This window comes from Oryzias melastigma, linkage group LG6 (genome assembly GCF_002922805.2).
Source record: "Oryzias melastigma strain HK-1 linkage group LG6, ASM292280v2, whole genome shotgun sequence".
Taxonomy (NCBI): domain Eukaryota; kingdom Metazoa; phylum Chordata; class Actinopteri; order Beloniformes; family Adrianichthyidae; genus Oryzias; species Oryzias melastigma.
The window spans coordinates 27,225,885-27,246,181 of NC_050517.1; the positions used below are offsets into that span (position 1 = coordinate 27,225,885).

General features: G+C 37.1%; 1 protein-coding gene across 1 annotated transcript in view; it reads right to left on the reverse strand.

The window, feature by feature from the left end:
* cbln1 (cerebellin 1 precursor) overlaps window positions 1-20,297 on the reverse strand; it is a 34,248-nt gene that overhangs the window by 12,530 nt on the left and 1,421 nt on the right. Inside the window, exon 2 of the mRNA XM_024281581.2 lies at window positions 20,039-20,158. Within this exon, the coding sequence (XP_024137349.1) occupies window positions 20,039-20,158 (120 nt within the window). The remainder of the gene's footprint in view (window positions 1-20,038; window positions 20,159-20,297) is intronic.

A 20,297-nucleotide genomic window follows, 5' to 3' on the forward strand; every position in this document is an offset into this window, starting at 1 on the left:
GGGTCGAATCTGAATTCTTCTCCTACTTCTCTGATTACAGAGGTATTTGAGGCTTTAATGCTCTCCAAAATTGTTTTCTTTAAGGGGAAGATGTCGTGACTTTGGGGTGTGTCCCTCCGCCAGTAGAGTGATGCACGTTATGCTGTACAGCAAAGCAGTGAGTGTGTTCTGAAGCACAGAAGTTTACATTTAAATGTATGTGAAGACTTTTTTGTTTTAGCATGACTTTTAGAGTTATAAAAACAATTTTGGTGTGTATTTTCAGAGTGGTGGAAGCAACATGCTAAAATAGATGACCGGCGACTATTAATGACATCATCGAGGGTTGGTAACGTTCAAATTTGAAGACACAGGTTGTGTCCAAATTCCCCCCCCCAATCACTATATATTGCACTATATATTGCACTATATAGTGCGTTCGCCATTTTCTATTACTGTCCATCCATCCATCCATTTTCCTGACCGCTTTGTCCCTTTCGGGGTCGCGGGGGTGCCGGAGCCCATCCCGGCCACTGAAGGGCGAAGGCGGGGTACACCCTGGACAGGTCGCCAGTCCGTCGCAGGGCCGCAATCACACACCCATCCACTCTCACATTCACACCTAGGGGCAATTTAGAGTCACCAATGAACCTATGAAGCATGTTTTTGGACGGTGGGAGGAAGCCGGAGTCCCCGGTGAAAACCCACGCATGCACGGGGAGAACATGCAAACTCCACACAGAAAGGTCCCAGCCGGGATTCGAACCGGGGCCTTCTCGCTGTGAGGCGAGAGCGCTAACCACTTGCGCCACCGTGCAGCCCCTATTACTGTCCGAATCTACTAATTCCAAAATCCGGCCCAATCAAAATTTCCCAGAAGTCTTTGTGAAAAGCTAGCATGCATCATACAGACCCCAATGCATTGCAGTTGAACAATTTCAAACAAAAAAAAGTGTTTTAAGTATAATATTTGAATACACCATCAACATTTTCACCATCAGAACACAGTGGAGTCATAAATAAACGTCATGAAATTTTCGTATTTATTCGATTTTCACTTTATGAAATCAGTGACGTCATATCCAGTGTTTAGAAAAACGAAAAAAAATTAGTGAGCATTGTGTCCAAATTACCTTTAAAATCTTAGACACTATGTAGTCCCGCACTATATAGTTTTTAAGTAGTTAGGGGTTAGGGGGGGAATTCGGACACAACCATCATTTTTCCATATCTCTCCATTAGTAGGGCTAAACGTAGGGGTAGGGAGACGCCGTAGAGGTTAGGGAAGAATTCGGATCCGGCCAAAATAACCAGATTTGATGACAGGAAAATATGTTTGTTTTTTCAGTCTTAAACTTTGATATAAAGTTTTTGTAGGGTAAGTCCAAGTCAAGGAAACGTTTCTGAGGTATAGACCTGGAAGTCTGTTAAAAGCCTCCCAGGCAAAAAAATCTGTGTTATATCTCATCTGTGAAAAGAGATTTCTTGTTTTAACATTTAGATTTCATTTACACTTAAACTTAATCTCTTTAGACCCGAGTTAATATTTGAGCTAACTCTCCGGGATGTTCACGCATGTGGACGCCAGGTCTTAAGAGTCCCACTCGAACTATATTTTTTCTATTTAAAATTGTTCCAAGTGGTCTTTCCAAATTTCTGATGAACTCCTGCCACGCCGCTTAAAATGTCCCAGTAGTCTTCCAGAGACCACTCACTTCCCACCATGCCTTTGTTTATACTCTCTCCAGCTAGCTTACGGCAAGTGACAAGCCAAAGCTAGCATCAGCGTAGCCAAAAAAACTAACTAAATAAAACAGCGGGCTATAACGAAGCTATACAGCTGAAGATTTTTGAGCCAGATGGCAACTCAGAGGAAGATGAAGATGTTCATGGATCTATTTATCTGTAAACGGATACAGCAGAATTGTAGCAACCACGGTAACTTTGGCCCGCCCATTGCAGTTGTCGTGTCACAAACCTGAGCGTTTTCAAACCATGGGTTTTCATCTGCTCCTGATCCAACACAATTTCAATAAAGAAATACTTAGAAATGCAGTCTTAAATTATTTTATACATGTCCTCCCTTATGAGAAAAATGCTACAAGAACATGTTAAAACACCCAAAACATGTTTTTTTTTTATTTGAGTGGGTCTTTAAAGGCTTTGACTACATAACTAACACATTATAAAATTCAGTTTAAAATTTGTGCCACTTGAGGAACTTTTTTTCTGATGACATTTGACTTCAACTTGCAGAGAGAAATCGAATCCTGGAATTCCGTTTCTAATTAAAAAAAAAAAAAAAAAAAAAAGGAATTAATGTCTTAATATTACTTGCCTAACAAAATAAAAGCTTTCTGAGCTTTTAACAGAATCAGAGCAGAAGATGCACCACGCCAAAAGGTCAAGGTGACCTGCACCAAAACAAACTTTTAAACTCAAACACGAATAAATATGAACACTTGAATAAATCTGCATTTTTCATATTTGTATTTTTTGCAGCCTGAAACAGAGAAGTGGAAATAAAACAGAGTTCATCTTTACACAAAGCAGATTGCTGCTGCATTAAAGGCGTTTTCCATCCGAACATTCGTTTAAATTAAACACACTGACTGGATTATGGATGCTATAAATAACCGCTGTAATGGTCGTGTGCAGGAACGAATGCTCTGCCAGGCTTTGAAGGATCTTCCTAATGCGACTTTATGAAAACAATTTAAAGACCGTTTATTTTCTGGCTCAAGATCAAAGTTCAGAGCTTTAAGAAGTATCTGACCGGTTTCTTTACTGGTTTTATTGTTTGCCACAAGCTCTTGAGTTTTGATGCATTCATGGTAAAAATCTGGGGTTTATTGTTGTTGAATTAGGGCATGAAAAATAAATCATCTCATTGTAGGTCTGGTAAAAAAATAATGGTAAAAGTTTACAGAGCTAATCATTTTGAAATCCCACTCCTATTATCTTTGGAGCGTTTTCAAAAGTGTTCCCAGTACGTTCATATTTTCATCTAAACTTGCAGATTTACTTCCTTTACATCACCACAGAGAATAATCAGATTCATTTTGGCCTTTTTTTGCATTATAGATGCTTCATCAAAAATACATTAAGTCAGAAAAAACTGTTTAGATCTATTTAATTCTGATGTTTTTGTACTTAATTTCCCATTCTGATCATCTTTGATTTTTTTAATAGTGTTTCTAGTGGTCTCTTAATCATGATGATGTAGTTTTTTTTAGCCAAAACCAAAAAAAAAAAAACTGTCTATTTCTAGGATGTAGTTTCTGCAGGAAAGTTGTCGCAGACCAAACCTCCTACCTTTCCCTCCCTTTGCTGAGAGCTCTCTATTTATGTGCTCTCCCACTAGCTTACAGCCCCTCACGTTTCGAACCTAAGAGAACTGGTGCAACAAAGCAATATCAGGGCTTTCCAAATGTACAGTTTAGAGCCAGATTCCAGCTCAGACGAGGAAAACAAAGACGTACATGGACCTTTTTGTCTACAAGTGGATGCATCAGAATGGAACAGAGCAGGGAGCTTGAGGCCCATCGAGTGTATTTTAAATGTCACAGATAGGGCTGCCACAATTAATCGACTAATCGATGACTAATCGACTATTAAAATAGTCGCCAACTAATTTAATAGTCAATTAGTCGTTATTTTATATTATATGGAGTCGGAGTATAGTAAAGTTGAAATTTATATTGGCTTTATGCTAGCTTTTTGGACTAGTTTGTCCTTTATTGATGTTTTTTAGGCTAATTTTGAGTATTTTCAAATATTTCAGCTAGATGCTAGCAATTTTGGCTAATTTAAGCTTTCTTTGTTTTTAGGATAATTTGGAGTTTAGCTAATATTTCAGCTACATGCTAGTTGTTTTGGCTAACTTAGGCTTTTTTTCAGTTTTTTAGGCTAATTTGGCATTTAACTAATAATTTGCCTGACTATCAGCTTCAGTGATTTCAGCTTCAGCATTTTTAGCTATTAATTACAGCATCTTCAGCTATCAGAAATAGCATATTCAGATGTGTGCTTTACATCCAGTTTGCGCATGACCCGATTAGTCGACTAATCAGAAAAAATAGTCAGTGATTAGTCGACTATTAAAATAATCGTTTGTGGCAACACTAGTCACAGATATGATCTTTTCAAATCTACATTTTTGTCTGCTTCTGATTCACTGATTTTAATGAAAAATACTCAGAAATGCAATTTTAAGCTTCATTTCTTTTCAAATATATCTTCAAATATCAGATAAAAAGCCACAAAAACAAGTTAAAAACACCAAAAGCAAGATTTTCATCAGAGTGTGTCTATAAACCAATGTTCCCATCATCATTTGTATAATTTGGTTTTTCATGCTTTCATTATTCCTTGTTTCTTCTCTCCTCTTTTCTGGCTGCATTCGTTGTCCTAGATTTCTAATCAACTCTTAATTTTTTACTTCTCTGAGAATCTTTCTGCCAGTAAGGTAGAAATAAATTTATTTGTGATCCATTGAAGACCATTGATGATCTGCTGTTCATTCAAGTAAATGCAGTGACATTTTCCTAACGTGCGAAATTCTTAGCAGTTTGTCTTGCATGTATGAACCAATTCAGGGTGACAAAGTGAAAATGTTCTATACTTACAGTTTTTTCTAATTGTATTTCACTAAAACTGACTCAAATTTCATTAAGTTGAACAACTGCTTCAAACAATACATTTATTCTTTTATATTCCAACTGTTTTCTTTTTATTTTGCAGCATTTTGTTACGAACCTCTTTTTAAATGAAAAACACTTTTATCTGCACCCAGCCTTATAGTGTGATAAAACAAGACATGGAGGATGTTTAGAGGAAAGGCGTTGCAGCTGAATCTCCTGTTTGATTAGAAACACGTCAACCTGCAGACACGGGGTCATGGGGGGAGGGGGGGTGTTACATGCATGGTTTCTGTCCAATATGCATGTGATGCTTCCGACCGCAGACAAAGATGGCAGACAAGAAAAAACGAGCATCACTACGTTTCGCTCTAATGCACACAAGAGCACACGGGCAAGTCATCCGCGCTGAACCTGAAACACACAAAACTTACACACACACACAACTCTACACAACTTCTTTCCTTGGCTCAGTAATTTATAGCTGTTTACTCGCTGTCTTTCCATCTGAGGCTCTATTCAGACCTGGAACCTTTAACATTACCAGCTCTGTCCATCAGTTGCAATAATGGCTTTGTGGCTTCCACACAAAGGTCTCAGATGTGCTGCAGAAGCTGGCAGGATGTGATCGTAGGACGATGGATGAGCAGAGCCAAAATGAGACTTTTTCTCTGGCTGTTGGCACTAAGTCAGGACCTGGTGTCATCCATTAAAAAATGTGTTTCTTCATAAATGCAGAGCCGCTTTCCACCAGTTCTGCATCTTCTTTGGTCTAAAGCAGCTCAGATTTGGTTTTAAACTCCTCCCACAAACAGATAGTAAAACTGTTGTAATATTAACCTGTAGTTCCCAAAGCTCTGTGTTGACAGTCCCGCCCACAACCCAGAACTGTATTTCTAATGAACATGGCACTGTGCATAAAAAATGTCTTAAAGATAGGGCTGCCACAAACGATTATTTCAATAGTCGACTAGTCACCGATTATTTTTTCCGATTAGTCGACTAATCGGATCATGCACAAAGTTGATGTAAAACACAAATCTTAACCATCATTCACTTTAAACTAACTAAAAACTATATATATATATATATATATATATATATTCACACTAGCATCATTATAGATGAAATGTAAGCTGAATTTGGCCGCAAAAGATGCTAGTGACGATGGCTGAAGATGCTGATAGCCAACTAAAATATTAGTTAAAGGCCAAATTAGCCTAAAAAAAGCCTAAGTTAGCAAAGACAGCTAGCATGTAGCTGAAATAAAAACTCCAAAATAGCCTAAAAAAACCTTAATAAATGCCAAAATAGTCCAATAAGCTAGCATAACACCATTATAACTTTCAACTTTACTACACTGACTCCATTTAATATAAAGTAACGACTAATCGACTATTAAATTAGTCGTTGACTATTTTAATAGTCGATTAGTCGTCGATTAGTCGACTAATCATGGCAGCCCTACTTAAAGACAAAAGCTTTTTGATTTTGGCTAAAAACCTCATAATCATAATTAAAATTCCTTTAAAAATATGACATGAAAACAAATATTTCAAGAAAGAAAAAAAAGCAAAGTGATTTAAAACAATCCTAACAGCACAAAACTAAAACTTAACCCACTGGTGCATGGTGGTCACTACAGTGGACAGCTACTAAAAGTTACTTTCTCTTTATTGCATCTGAGAAGGATAAAAAGGTTTGTGGAAAAAATCTTGACCACAGCTTTCATAATTCATGCAGAGGACTAAACTACAAAAACACAACCTAAATAACGAAGCAGTTTAATAAAGTTTGTTCACTTTAACATGGTTTACTTTTCACAGTCTCAGATTTTCTTATTTTAATTTGTTATACTTTTTCTTCTTACAGAATTGTCTTTTGCGCCTTGAGTGATATGGCTAATCAATATCCTGCTTATTCTATAATACTACACTTTTTTAACACATTTTTGAACTTTGAGAGTTTAAAAAAAGAGGGAAAAATGTGAAAAAAGTGTATAAAATGTGCAGTGAGGAGCTTTATAACCTTAAAATATCTTGAATTATTGTAAAAACTAAAAACAAATCAAATAATAAAGCTGTCTAATTTGTGGATTTGGTCTTTTGCAGGATATATTTAGAATGTAACCCAAATAATTAAGAGAAGACTCCAACAATAATGAATGCATTTAATGTCATAGTTGAGTTTAAGTTTCCTAAAAAGGCAATGAACAGTGTTAGAAATGCTCAATGATGTTCTTGACATACTGAATTTTTTGGACTGATTATGAGTAGCAAGGTCAGTTTTTTTTAAGAAATTTAAAACGTTTATATGTAAAGATTTATTTTTTTTTTTATATTTGGGTACATGTGATGTAGAATAATTCAGTGCTGACATTGTGTTTTAGTTGCTACAGCCATTGTTTTAGGTAGAGACTATTGACATTTCCAAAAAATCTGAAAACTCAAAGTTTATACAGTAACAATGAAGACAGTTGTGTTCTTCAACAGTTAACAGACTGCAGGATTGATGGAAAGCTGCTCTGGATTTATGAGAAAGCATTTTTAATAAATGCCAACAGGTTTAGACACAGTTGCCAAAAAGGTTACATTTTAGCTCAGTCCGCCCATCGTCCCACAATCCAACAAACACACATCTGACTTTTGTAACATATTTTATGCTTATTTTCCTAATGTATTTAAACTTTTTAAGGTTATCAGGAAAAAGCAAAAATTCAATTGTTGAAAAACCTAATTTAATGATCTCTAAACAAAACCAGGTTCTATTCAAGTAGTGAACCAGGTTATGAAATAACCACAGTTTACAAATCTTTCCTTCTGTCTTCATGGGTTAAGGTAAAGACTGAAAATCAGCCTCATGAGAGACTGATGACTCAGAATGAGCATCGGTTAACTGTGATGGCCGTTGAAGGTGAAGATTCACAACTCAAGAAAAGTGGGTCAAATGAAGTCATTTGAGGGGGAAAAACTGGGAATTATTTAGTTTCCACACAAAAAAACTATCTCCCTCACCACTAAGAACATGACTGTTATACTTCAATCCATTTTTAAAACTCTGTCACTTTTAGGGAACATTGTGTTCACAATCTAACATCTGTTATTTTCTGCCCTGTCCTAATCTTTTTTCAAAGTGAAATTTATTTTAAAACAACAGCTTTCAATGTTATTATTTTTATTATAATTTCTGTCCTTTTGTTTTTTTTTTCTGTAAAGCATTGAATTATGTCAAACCAATAAACCAGCCTTGCCTAAAGGCAACAGTTTTTAATTGCTAAAACAAATGCAAACAAAGCCTTAGAGGTAGATAACAGCTAACATCCACAGGAACAGTTTGAATTCATGAAAAGTTTATTTTTTTTTTCTATCAGTCAATTCATAAACTACACGGACACTGGAATAGTTTCAGTACTTTTTGTGATTATGGTCTAAAAGTAATGAAAACAAAAAATTCAGAGCTTCAGAAATGAGAATATCAAAGAATAAATTTTAGGAATTTGTGGTTTCACACCCTAACTAATGAAATAAGTACTATAAAGTATCTACAAAGGTCTCTTGGGTCTTTAGATGTCTCAGTAAGCTCAGCAACTGCCAACTTGACATAAACATCTCTGATCAGGAGGACAGGTAATAAAAGGTCTTACCAAAACAACTTGGTTGTTCAGAGTGCTGCAAAATGGAAGGAAACTCGGAGGAATTTAAGTGCTTTTTCCTTAAGGAAATTTAGATTGTATATACAGAGTTAGATCTGGACACTGAGCAACATCTCGGATAACTTTTCCCTGAAGGTAGGTACAACGGTAGCCAAGGTAAAAACTATGAATCTTATTGTTTGGTCAGATTGTCATTTCGTCTCCAGTCAGATCGGTTTGCATTAGTTAACAACCTCTTATTAACAAAGCTGTCTGACTTATTTCTCACTTTATGAATGACATTGAAAGGAAACCAGTCTGAAAAACATCTGACATTAGAAATATTTTGACCATTTTCAACATTCGAGTGACACATACATTCATACATTTTTATTTTCAGCTAAGTGATATAAAAACATTTTGAGACAATAATGTTTTGCTGCACGTTCACTTAGATACACTAATAACTGTTGTTCTCGTGTGCTGCCTCTTAACCAAATGAGAATTACTTCAAATAGACCTACCAATTTAAATAAAGGTTATATATAAAGGATGTAAACACTGGAATTGATGCATAAAGAGGTGCTTTATCGGTGCGTCACAGCTCAAAATAAGATGTATGAACCAAATATTTCTGTAATAGTCATAAAGTTATGACCAACTCCTGAACTTTTGTTTCATTAATATTTAACCCTAGAGCACTATAGCCTAGTCTTACTTTGAAAAAAAGACACTTTTCAGAAAAAAAAAAAGCAATAATCCTAGTTAAAAGAGAACGTTTTGAAAATAGATCAAAAAATGACCGGAGTTTGACTAACTTGGACCAATCACTGGCATCTGGCTCCAAGATGGCGACGTCCATATTGCGGGATGAACAGCAACTGAATTAGCTTAATTTTGCTGGAGCCAGAGGTAAAGAATTTTCTTTGAGTGATGTCACAGCCACTCCGTCCAGTTCTTTATATACAATCAATAGGAGGAAAATGAGAAAGGAGAGAATAAGGGAAAGAAAGATAAAAAAGAAGAGGTTGACGAGGTGGAAGGAGGACTGTCTCCACATGTGGGTTAAAATCTGACATTTTACTAAACAAAATCATTGTCACCTTGAATTTAAGACTTTGTGTTGTAGGTTCATAGACTGGAAAAAAAAACTTAAATTAAAAGCAAACAGACAAAAAATCCTTATCTAAGTGTCTTTTTTTAGCCAACTTCACTTAGGAAAAATACAATTTATAAAAAAGAGCAAAAAAATAAATCTGGAAAAATGTATTGTTTTGGTAATTTTGCATCCGAAAACTATTTTCTTTTCAATCTGTCTCAAGTCAACATGAAACTAGACTTAAAAAATGTTTTTTTTCAACCAAATTGATAAGAAATGCATGTATCTATAAATTTCTGATAACCAGTTTTGGGATACAAGGGCTTTTTGTATTTCCTTTTTAATAACTATTTACTTCTTTGTTTTCTGTTTTTCCTTTTAATCTGTTTATTTCTGTTTGCTCTTGTTTTAATTTCCTTCTTTTTTACAGAGATTTAATTTCTCACTTGATGAATTTTAAGCAGGTAGACAAACCAGCTGCTGATTTTAGATCTTCTATATTTTTGTATGTTTGTCAGGTTAATTGTTTACAGCAGAAACACATAAACCTATTCAGATCAGACTCTGTCTTAGTTCATGTTTCAATCTGAACTCTGAGGCAAGAAACAGGTGGAAACATCTACTGTCCTTAATGCAGCTGAGAGGTTCTGCTGCATGAAGAGTTTGGATTCTCACAGCCTCTTCTGTAGGGAGAGCTGGAAGGGAGGAGGGGGGCATTAAAAGTGATCTTGATTAAGTTAAAGAAGTCAGAAGTCTTCAACATCTTTTTCCAAAAAAGGAAAAACACAAAATGTTGTTGGATTCGATTCTAAACGTACAAAAATTTGAAATGTGTTTGAAAAGCTCCAACTGTCGGAGTTTTCACCAGGTTTTTCTTAGTGTGTGCACAGTAGTGACCTTATCAGAGATAAAAAAAACTTTATTTAAACTGTCTACAGACAATTTACACAGGGCTAAACAGAGCAGAGATTTATACACATTTATGCAGACAAGTTTTTCTTAAAGTCCCACTCCAATCGTCTTTTAATCCATTATAGAAATGTTCCTGGTGGTCTTTAAATTATGATTAAAAAATAAACAAATGCTGAGCAACCAGAGGGGAAGAAGTGGTGGAGAGCAGGGCAGGAGAACGAGAAAATAGCATTACCTACATTGTTAGGAGCAATTTTTCTCCTCATGCGACACCCAGAGCAGATGCTGTCTCAGACAGATCTGTGTTTATCAGCATGGAATGGACAAACTGCATATACAACTGTACTTACTGTGTTTTTGTTGACTTATATATGACAACTTAAAGAGCCCCTCTATTTAAAAATTATTTTTAACATGTTCTTTTTGCCTTTTTCTGATGATGGAAGACATATTTAAAGAAACTTACCCTTAAAATTAAATTTTTGAGCATTTTTTATTCAAATTGTGGTGAATCAGGAGCAGACAAAAGAAATGCAGTTTGAAAAATATGGTAGTTTCTATGTGCAAACTATAATCGGGTCCGCTCATAGACTGTAAAAATTAATGGACAAAGCAAGCACCGAGGTCCCCCATTGGAAATGCATTACTTCCTCTCCTCGCAAAAGTAGGCCGCCGCTTTCCCCGTCAATTCCTGAAATGGATACCGCCATTTGCAAACAATCTCCAGCGATTGGTCTGAGTCATAGCTGAGTCATCGAATCTACAGGAAGTACTGTCGCCAATCAGGAGTGAGATTATTGCAACCGTCTGCCTCTTTCCACGCCTTTACCATGAGACCGCGGATGTAAACGCTGGCTCGAGACGACCGTGAAGCTGGCTTCCGAATTTTCCGAACAGGACCTGTTTTTAGGTGGTCTAAGTTCGAAAAATACAGTGGAACGCTCTCGCTGTGAATCGGAAGCCAACTTCATCGTCGTCGCCTCGAGAGAATTGTACAAGTCATTGCTGAAGCCGAGGGAGAACCATCCCAACATTTGATTCTGTCAGCGGTCCTTTTGGATTTACTTACATTTATTCCTTTTTGTCGAGATAAAAGGAGCATTTGGGTGACGCTGTGCCCGAACTGCGCGCGGCCCCCTCGCGCGAGCCACAGCGTTACTTCACATGCAGGTTTACAGTCTGATCAGATGCACGTGAGAAGCGCGTTCAGCGGTATTTAAAATAAATAACCATCCTAACAAGTGAACAGCTGGATCTTTTTTCTGTTTGAAAATACGAGTGAAAAGTGAAAAATGAACATTAAACAAAGAAAAAAGTCCAAAGCACATAACCTCAGAGTGAAATCTATTTCTACAGAGTAAATCCTCATCTAAAAATGTGGAGAGCATGGGTCTCTTGTTGTTTTAAACTGCTGCATCGGTACATTCCACTGAGGAAAACAACAGTAGAACAATGACTGGTAGGTACATTGTTGAATTGTAAAGTAGGTGTTAAAGGTCTTTTGACGGAGCCATTGATGAAGTCTGCTCCCATTGGCTACCCGTCACCTGTCACTCAAACCCCCCAGACGGTCGACGTCAGACCCACAAACGCTTATTGAGCCATCTGATTGGTCAATTTATAACTCTAATAACTTGTGATAATGGAAAAAAATCTTTGAAAAAAAATTAGGATTAGAAAAAGGAAGTTAATCAGAAAGCAGCAGAGGAAGAATGATTATTCTGACATATAAAATGACTGAGAAATAACTGTCTGTTTCTCAATGTAAGTCAATGGGACTTTGGCCTTTTTGCAACCCAGTGGTACTTCCTATATGGAACACGGAAGTAGGGGGGCTTGCTTCGTCCAGTTATTTTATATACAGTCTATGGGTCCGCTCCATTCTGATGCATACATGTGCAAACAAATAAATCCATGTACATTTCCCTCGCCTGAGCTGAAATCTGTCTCAGAACTGTACGACTGGAAAGCTCCAACATTGCTCAAGTTTTTGTTGCACTACTACTGTTAGCTTGGGGTTGTGAGGGTCTGTAAGCAGCAGGAGAGCACATAGACAGATGGATGATAGGAATTGTGGGCGAGTTAACTCTGCTCTGAAGAAACTATGTCGTAGAAAACAACACTTTTTTTTCCCTTGTTTTGGCTAAAAACAGCAAAATCAGAATTGTATTACAACTGTAAATGCTTTGAAAATAGATCAAAAGATAATAAGAGTGGGAATTTAAGTACAAAAACATAAAAAGTAAACATATCTTACCAGTTATCCACTGAAAACACTGTTTTTTTTTACTTAATGTCTTTTTGATGAAGCATCTATAATGCAAAAACCCACAAAATTATTCTTTGTGGTGATGTGGAGCACATCCTGCGAACAGGAAGAGATTCTGCAGGTTTGGATGAAAATATGAATGTACAGTTTTAAGTCTGTGACTCACTGCTGTTGAGTGTTTGTAAAATCCTCATGTGCAAAGAGCACATTCATCAACGCCCCGTCTCCTTCACAAACCAAGCTTCTGTCATCTGCTGCCAAACTCAGCAGATTAGGGGAATCAAACCAAGCATCTGTCTTGCAGACTGTGTTTGTGTGTTAGTCTGGATCTGTGCAGTCACACTGCTGGAGCTCTCCACATAGATCTGCAGCATTCAGGACTTAGTTTTGCTTGGAGTGATGGGCTGGGAAATTTTCTACTGGTCAGGTGGAGAACTGCAACTAACTTAAACATAAGTTCAGAGGTGACTAACAGCTGTGAATTTAAAACAGCTGAAAAGTCCCAACACAACACATTTTTGTGGGTTTGTGTGTACTACTGCTGCTGGTTTTAAGTGCTTTCTACCAAGAAACAGGAAACTTGTTTCATATTATGAAAGGGTTATAGAAAAAACTAATAAAAATGTAAAGAAAAGGTATGCATGCTTATTATAATGGCTACAATGAGTTTTCTGTTTCTTTGCTTCTGATATAACTGTTGTCATCCATCAATAAATTGTCTTTCTTCATAGGATGTAATGTCTCCAGATAGCCACTAGATGCTCCTGCTCTCCATTGGAGTTAAAAACGGAATGAACACTGGTCACATGGTCGCAGAATTCTACCAAGAGTTTACAAAAACAGGAATTGAACATCTTTATAGCTCTTTTAAATCAGCAACATACAACATGTTGGCAACTGTTGGCATAAAAAAGGCTAAAGCAACTAGATATAGACCATTAACTACGATAAATGCTAGTGTGAATGCTGTAAGCTGAATATGGCCAGTTAAGATGCCAGTGCTGGTAGCTGAAGATGCTAAAATTGATAGATAAAAACACTGAAGCTGATAGCTTGCTGAAATATTAGCTAATCCCAAATTAGCCTAAGAAACGGGAAAAATGTAATTTCGCCAAAACAGCTAGCATGTAGCTAAAACATTGGATAAACTCCAAAATAGCCTAAAAAACCTCAATAGATGTCAAAATAGCAAAACAAAAATAAAAAAATCTAGCATAGAGCTAAATATTAGCTAAAGTGTGAAATACCAAGAAAAAATGTAAAAAATAGAAAACATGGGCAAAAAAAATCTTAGCATGCAGCTAAAATATTAGATAAGATCCACAATAGCATAAAAATCTTCAGTAAATTCCAATATAGCCACAAAAACTAGCATATAGCTAAAATACTAGCTAAGCTTTGAAATACCAGTGGCCTAAAAAAAACCTCACTAAAAACCAAAATAGCAACAAAAAATAAATAAATAAAAAACTAGCATGTAGCTAAAATATCCTCTAAGCTCCAAAAGAGCATTAAAATTGTAGGAAAGGCCATAATAGCCCCCAAGTAAGCTAACATTTAGCTAAAATATTAGTTAAATTCTAAAATAGCCTGAAAAACCTAACTCCGTAAGCCATTTTAAAGGAGTTAAAAAAGTAGTAGTTAGTTGAATAGTTAAACAGCTATGAAGGTGAAACTTGCGAGCAGTAATCTCCTAAAAGAGCTGAATATTTTGAAAGCTGAATGACCTGAGGTGCTACGAATGTCCAAAAAGTGTGCAGAACATAGACTGTATATAAAATAACTGGACGAAGCAAGCCCCCCTACTTCCGTGTTCCATATAGGAAGTACCACTGGGTTGCAAAAAGGCCAAAGTCCCATTGACTCACATTGAGAAACAGACAGTTATTTCTCAGTCATTTTATATGTCAGAATAATCATTCTTCCTCTGCTGCTTTCTGCTTAACTTCTTTTTTCTAATCCTAATTTTTTTTCAAAGATTTTTTTCCATTATCACAAGTTATTAGAGTTATAAATTGACCAATCAGATGGCTCAATAAGCGTTTGTGGGTCTGACGTCGACCGTCTGGGGGGTTTGAGTGACAGGTGACGGGTAGCCAATGGGAGCAGACTTCATCAATGGCTCCGTCAAAAGACCTTTAACACCTACTTTACAATTCAACAATGTACCTACCAGTCATTGTTCTACTGTTGTTTTCCTCAGTGGAATGTACCGATGCAGCAGTTTAAAACAACAAGAGACCCATGCTCTCCACATTTTTAGATGAGGATTTACTCTGTAGAAATAGATTTCACTCTGAGGTTATGTGCTTTGGACTTTTTTCTTTGTTTAATGTTCATTTTTCACTTTTCACTCGTATTTTCAAACAGAAAAAAGATCCAGCTGTTCACTTGTTAGGATGGTTATTTATTTTAAATACCGCTGAACGCGCTTCTCACGTGCATCTGATCAGACTGTAAACCTGCATGTGAAGTAACGCTGTGGCTCGCGCGAGGGGGCCGCGCGCAGTTCGGGCACAGCGTCACCCAAATGCTCCTTTTATCTCGACAAAAAGGAATAAATGTAAGTAAATCCAAAAGGACCGCTGACAGAATCAAATGTTGGAATGGTTCTCCCTCGGCTTCAGCAATGACTTGTACAATTCTCTCGAGGCGACGACGATGAAGTTGGCTTCCGATTCACAGCGAGAGCGTTCCACTGTATTTTTCGAACTCAGACCACCTAAAAACAGGTCCTGTTCGGAAAATTCGGAAGCCAGCTTCACGGTCGTCTCGAGCCAGCGTTTACATCCGCGGTCCCATGGTAAAGGCGTGGAAAGAGGCAGACGGTTGCAATAATCTCACTCCTGATTGGCGACAGTACTTCCTGTAGATTCGATGACTCAGCTATGACTCAGACCAATCGCTGGAGATTGTTTGCAAATGGCGGTATCCATTTCAGGAATTGACGGGGAAAGCGGCGGCCTACTTTCGCGAGGAGAGGAAGTAATGCATTTCCAATGGGGGACCTCGGTGCTTGCTTTGTCCATTAATTTTTACAGTCTATGGTGCAGAATAAAAAAAGATGAACAGAAACACCATAGTGTCACTAAAGTTCTAGTATAGTAGGGGATGAGTCAGTCACATGATCTAAAACCAAATAAAAGGCAAGGAGGTCCACAACAAAAGTCATTCTTCAAGACGGCCTCCATATTTAATTGGTCTAGTATTTCATGACTATGCTGACCAACTGGCTAGACTCTTCACCAATGTCTTCAACCAGGTGGTGGTCCTGTCCACTGCTAAACCATGTCTGAAATCCTTCATCATAGTTCCGTCACCAAAGGAATCTCACATCTCACAGACGCTGATCCACAGCCCTCCATGCTGGACTTTCCCACCTGAAGGCTGTGGAGCTCTTTTTAGATCATAGCTCGGCGTTTAAATAGCCTATATCATGCTGTTGTGAGCCTTTCAGAGTAAACTAAATCTATAAATATGATTACCTTTTAAACACTAAAAAGTACATATCTTTAATGAAATATGAATTATTTTTGTGAGCTCTTTTCCTAGTCGGAAGTTAGACGCCTTGACCTCTGAGGCTCCGCCTTTCACTCCTTGTGGGTGCCGTTAATTTCATGACTTCGACCCAGATCAGGCCTCACTTCTGCAGCTTCCACAGGGCTGGGTTCTGATGCCCACCAAAGCAACAATTCTATGGAGTTTGCAGACGACCATGATGGGACTCATCAGAAGGGGATGAGTCAGCTCATGGGGAGGAGGTGGAGCAGCTCTCAAGGTGGTGTAAGGAGTATAACCCGCTCCTCAACACAAAGACCAATGAGCTGATCATTGATGACAGAAGGAACAGATATTTTTCCACCTCCCATCAGAAACTGTAAAGAAACTGTTCCGGTTTCTGGTAGACCAGATAGAAGAGGACCTGACTTGGAGAACAAACACCTCTGAGCTGCTGAAAATTGCCCAGCAGAGACTCTACTTTCTAAGGGAAGTGATGGAGCAAAACTCAGAGGTCCTTCTACCAGTACTCCAGAGAAAGCATCCTACTGGTTCACCAGCCGCAGACTGACTTAGAGCAGGGGTGTCCAAATCCAGGCCTTGAGGGTCAGGCTCCTGCTGGTTTTCTAAAAACCTTGCCTAATCTGCTGTTGATTACCTGGATCGGGTGTGTTTGGCCAATAAAGAGCTTCAACTTCAGGTTGGCTGGAAAACATGTGTGGCCCTCCAGGCCTGGATTTGGGCACCCCTGACTAAGAGGAAAGTCCTCCAGAGGGTCATAAACATGGCACAGAAGACATTGGCTGTCCTCTTCCAAAACTGGAGGATCTACACACTTCAGGGTGAAAAAGTAAAAAGCATCCTCAGAGTAGGAGGAAAGAGGGAAATCAATTTGGTGATATATTGAAATATTTCATTTGGCGATACTTGTATCAATTTAAAATGTTGGCAAGACGATAATTAATTAATTTCAGCATCTTACTTTTTTTTTGCAACCAAATGCCCAACCACAACACTTTACAGCTCTTTATTTCCTCAATCTTACTTTTAGAACCTAACTGGGGAAGGGACATTCATTCTATGTTTTTCTTTCTTTTATTAGAAAATATTGACGTTTCCTTTAAGAACAAATATTTACCAAAAGAATAGCATTATGAATTTGCTTGGGTAAAAGCATTTTGTGTGAGATACAGCAGCAGTGCTTAACGCTGTGATCACTAAATAAACCAAAATTTTACCATTTTATTAGCATGAAAGGTGCATTAATATTCAGGTAGTTATTTCTAAGTCATAGTTTTTAAAGAAAAATTGTGAAAAATTGTTCCGGTACAGTCTTTGGATATGTTGTGCTATGTATCGTATCGTGAGTCCAGTGATAGGATATGTATCACAATATGTATCATATAGTCAGATTATTGCCCTACGTCACACATTCCACCCAGGACATGACCTGTAAACTATGACCGCCATGGAAGAGCTGAAGGACAATCAGAGAGAGTAAAAAGTGTGTTCATCCAGCAGCCATAACCACTTAACCATCATAATAAAACTTTTTGGGGTGAATGTGACTGAGGGCAAATTTTCCATATCTATTTATTTGTTTAAATATTGTTCATTTTTATAAACCATTTGTCATAATTTGAGTGTTAAAAATGGACTAGTTGGCCCTACTTCACTATTTATTTGCACATGCAGTGATATTAAACTATATTCTATATTATTCTTCTGTTCTAAATTTAAAGATTAATATCAAGCTACAAGAAAAAAACTTTAGACTTTTTGTTATTGAAATAGGTTAAAAAATATTTGGAAAGTACATTTTTATAGAATAAAAAATACTTAATTCTCTTTAGAAAGCAGTACTTTTTACATAATAAATACATCAATAATGTATTTGTTTTACGAATCTCCTCATTGTGTTTTATTAACACACATAAACAAAAATTTATCTTACTAAAAACTACACCTGAAGAGGGATGCAAATAAATTTAAGACATTTAGAAGTAATTACAAGCCAAAATTTAATAAATAATCGTATGGGTAAAAGCTTTAAATGGGAAGATGTAGAGCAGAAAACATGTACGTCTGAAAGGTAAAAGATTCTGGACAGGTAGACCTCTAGTAGCATAAATGTGAGGTTCAGCGCTAACAGGTGACCTGAGGCCTTCATGAACGCTCCAGCACTTCTGTAAAATATCACTAACAGTGCAACACTGACACCTATTACATTTTAATATACCATGTATTCCATTTTATTTCTAAAAAAATTCTAAAATTCAAAAAATTGTAACTAATAACATCTAACACATGATTTAAAACATAATTTCTGTAGTTTTTATGTTCTGCCATATCAATTCAATTTTAAATGATGGGCATTTTCTTGGTGTTTTTAAACTAAAACAACATTTAAAAAAGAAAAACTATTCATTTTTACACAGTTAAAAAAATTTTCCCAACTAGTCTTCAAAGTCAATGTTTTTCACCCATCGACCAGAGTTGCTGCTTGAGCATAGAAAATGTGAAAAAAAATTATATTTTTATAAAAATAAATGTGTTTTTGAAAACAAAAGAGAACTGAATCAATAAAATGTTGAAGAGTGACGAGAATGTGTTTTAGAATAAAAAAAATCAACTTGAAGGTAAGGAAAAGGAAAATAAGCATAATGCTATTCTTCTTTTTTTCAAAAATCCATGCCCCATCATCTTTTTTTCAAGCCCCGCCCCTTTTTGATGGAAAAAGCCACGCCCGTTTTCTCATTCTTATTTAAGTATTAAATCCAAGTATTGTTTTGACATTTTGTTTCTATGTTCATATTCTTCCAGACAGATTTTGATTTTGTTAATCTAAGGTCACTATGAGGCAAAAAAACAAGGAAATTGTCGCTCAGATTCTGAGGAAGATTATCAGTTTTAATGTGAAATGTCGGGAAATTGTGGGTGTGGCTTCCTCTTATGGGAAACTGGGTGTGACTTTTTTTACAGCAATGAAAAAGAAAAGTCAATTAAATATGAAATTAGATATGAAAAATAAGATAAATGAGAAATGTAAATTGTATTTTTTTCATGTGGATGTTTATGTGTTTTAGCATCAAATTAATATTAAGCAACGCTAAATGATGACGCATATCGTTTTATCGCTACAAAAATTGGCGGATTTTGCCACTTTACCTCCTTTAAATGGAAAGATCATTAAAAACTGCCCTAATCTTTATTCTATAGAGTGTCATACTTCTTTCACCACTCCGGTTTTCCTCTTTGCCTCAGACCCTCTTACTTTTTCCACATATGCGGTCCATTCTTTTGCCGAGCGGCTCAAAGGCGATCTACCAGCATGAGTTTTTCACACAATGAGGATTGATTCAGCCAAACGAGCGCTTAAGCCGTGAACTTTTTATGATAAAATAATGCCATCAAAGCTGCAACTTCACATTTAGATCCCATTAAGGAGTCTCAGACACAAGAAAACGCAGCGAAAGGCTTCATCAGGTGTTTCCTGCGTGATGAGGCAGGCTTAATTAACTCGGTGCCATGAGTCAAGTGTTGGCCATCATCGAGGCTGAACGGCTAGCTTAACCCTCTTTCCCCCCTTCTCCAATCCCTCAGTCTGGTTGTTGTTCATTAATACAAGCCTCTAATAATAGCATATAAGTAGCAAAACATGATGGCAGAACCCCCAGGGGAGCTGCAGCATAATTGTACAACCATTTAATTTGCAAGAGTTGCATTAATTAAAGGATGGGTGGCTCATCCTGCATCATCATGTTGTATGCACAAATGTGCATCCCAGAGATTCTGCGGGGGCATCCTGCGGGCTGTGCACAAGCCCGTGACAAATTAATAAACGGTACCAAGTGCTTTCTGCAACAACCCTCCACCAGCAGCTCTCGTTTTGTATGCAAAACAGTTAGAAGAACCAGCTTCTGTCCCACAAAACCACTACGGAAGAAGCTGATGCTCAACTTTTCAGCTGAGGGAGAAAACAGACACGCACAAACGAACACAACAGATACCTGTATGGTCTGGCGGTTGTAGACTTTGACTACATGGAAGTTAAAACTGTAAATCCCTTTGCGCGGCGCAATGAAGTTACTTCTCTCCTCGTCAAAGTTCCTTCCAATGTTTACTAGAACCTGGAAGTACAAATCAGAGGGAGAAAAACAAAGACATTGGTTAATTTTACATTATTTAGCCCCAAAATACTGTCACATTTCTCTGAAGTTTATTCAAATTCATTCAAACAGTACGCCTTAGAGAATGTGTACAGAAGTA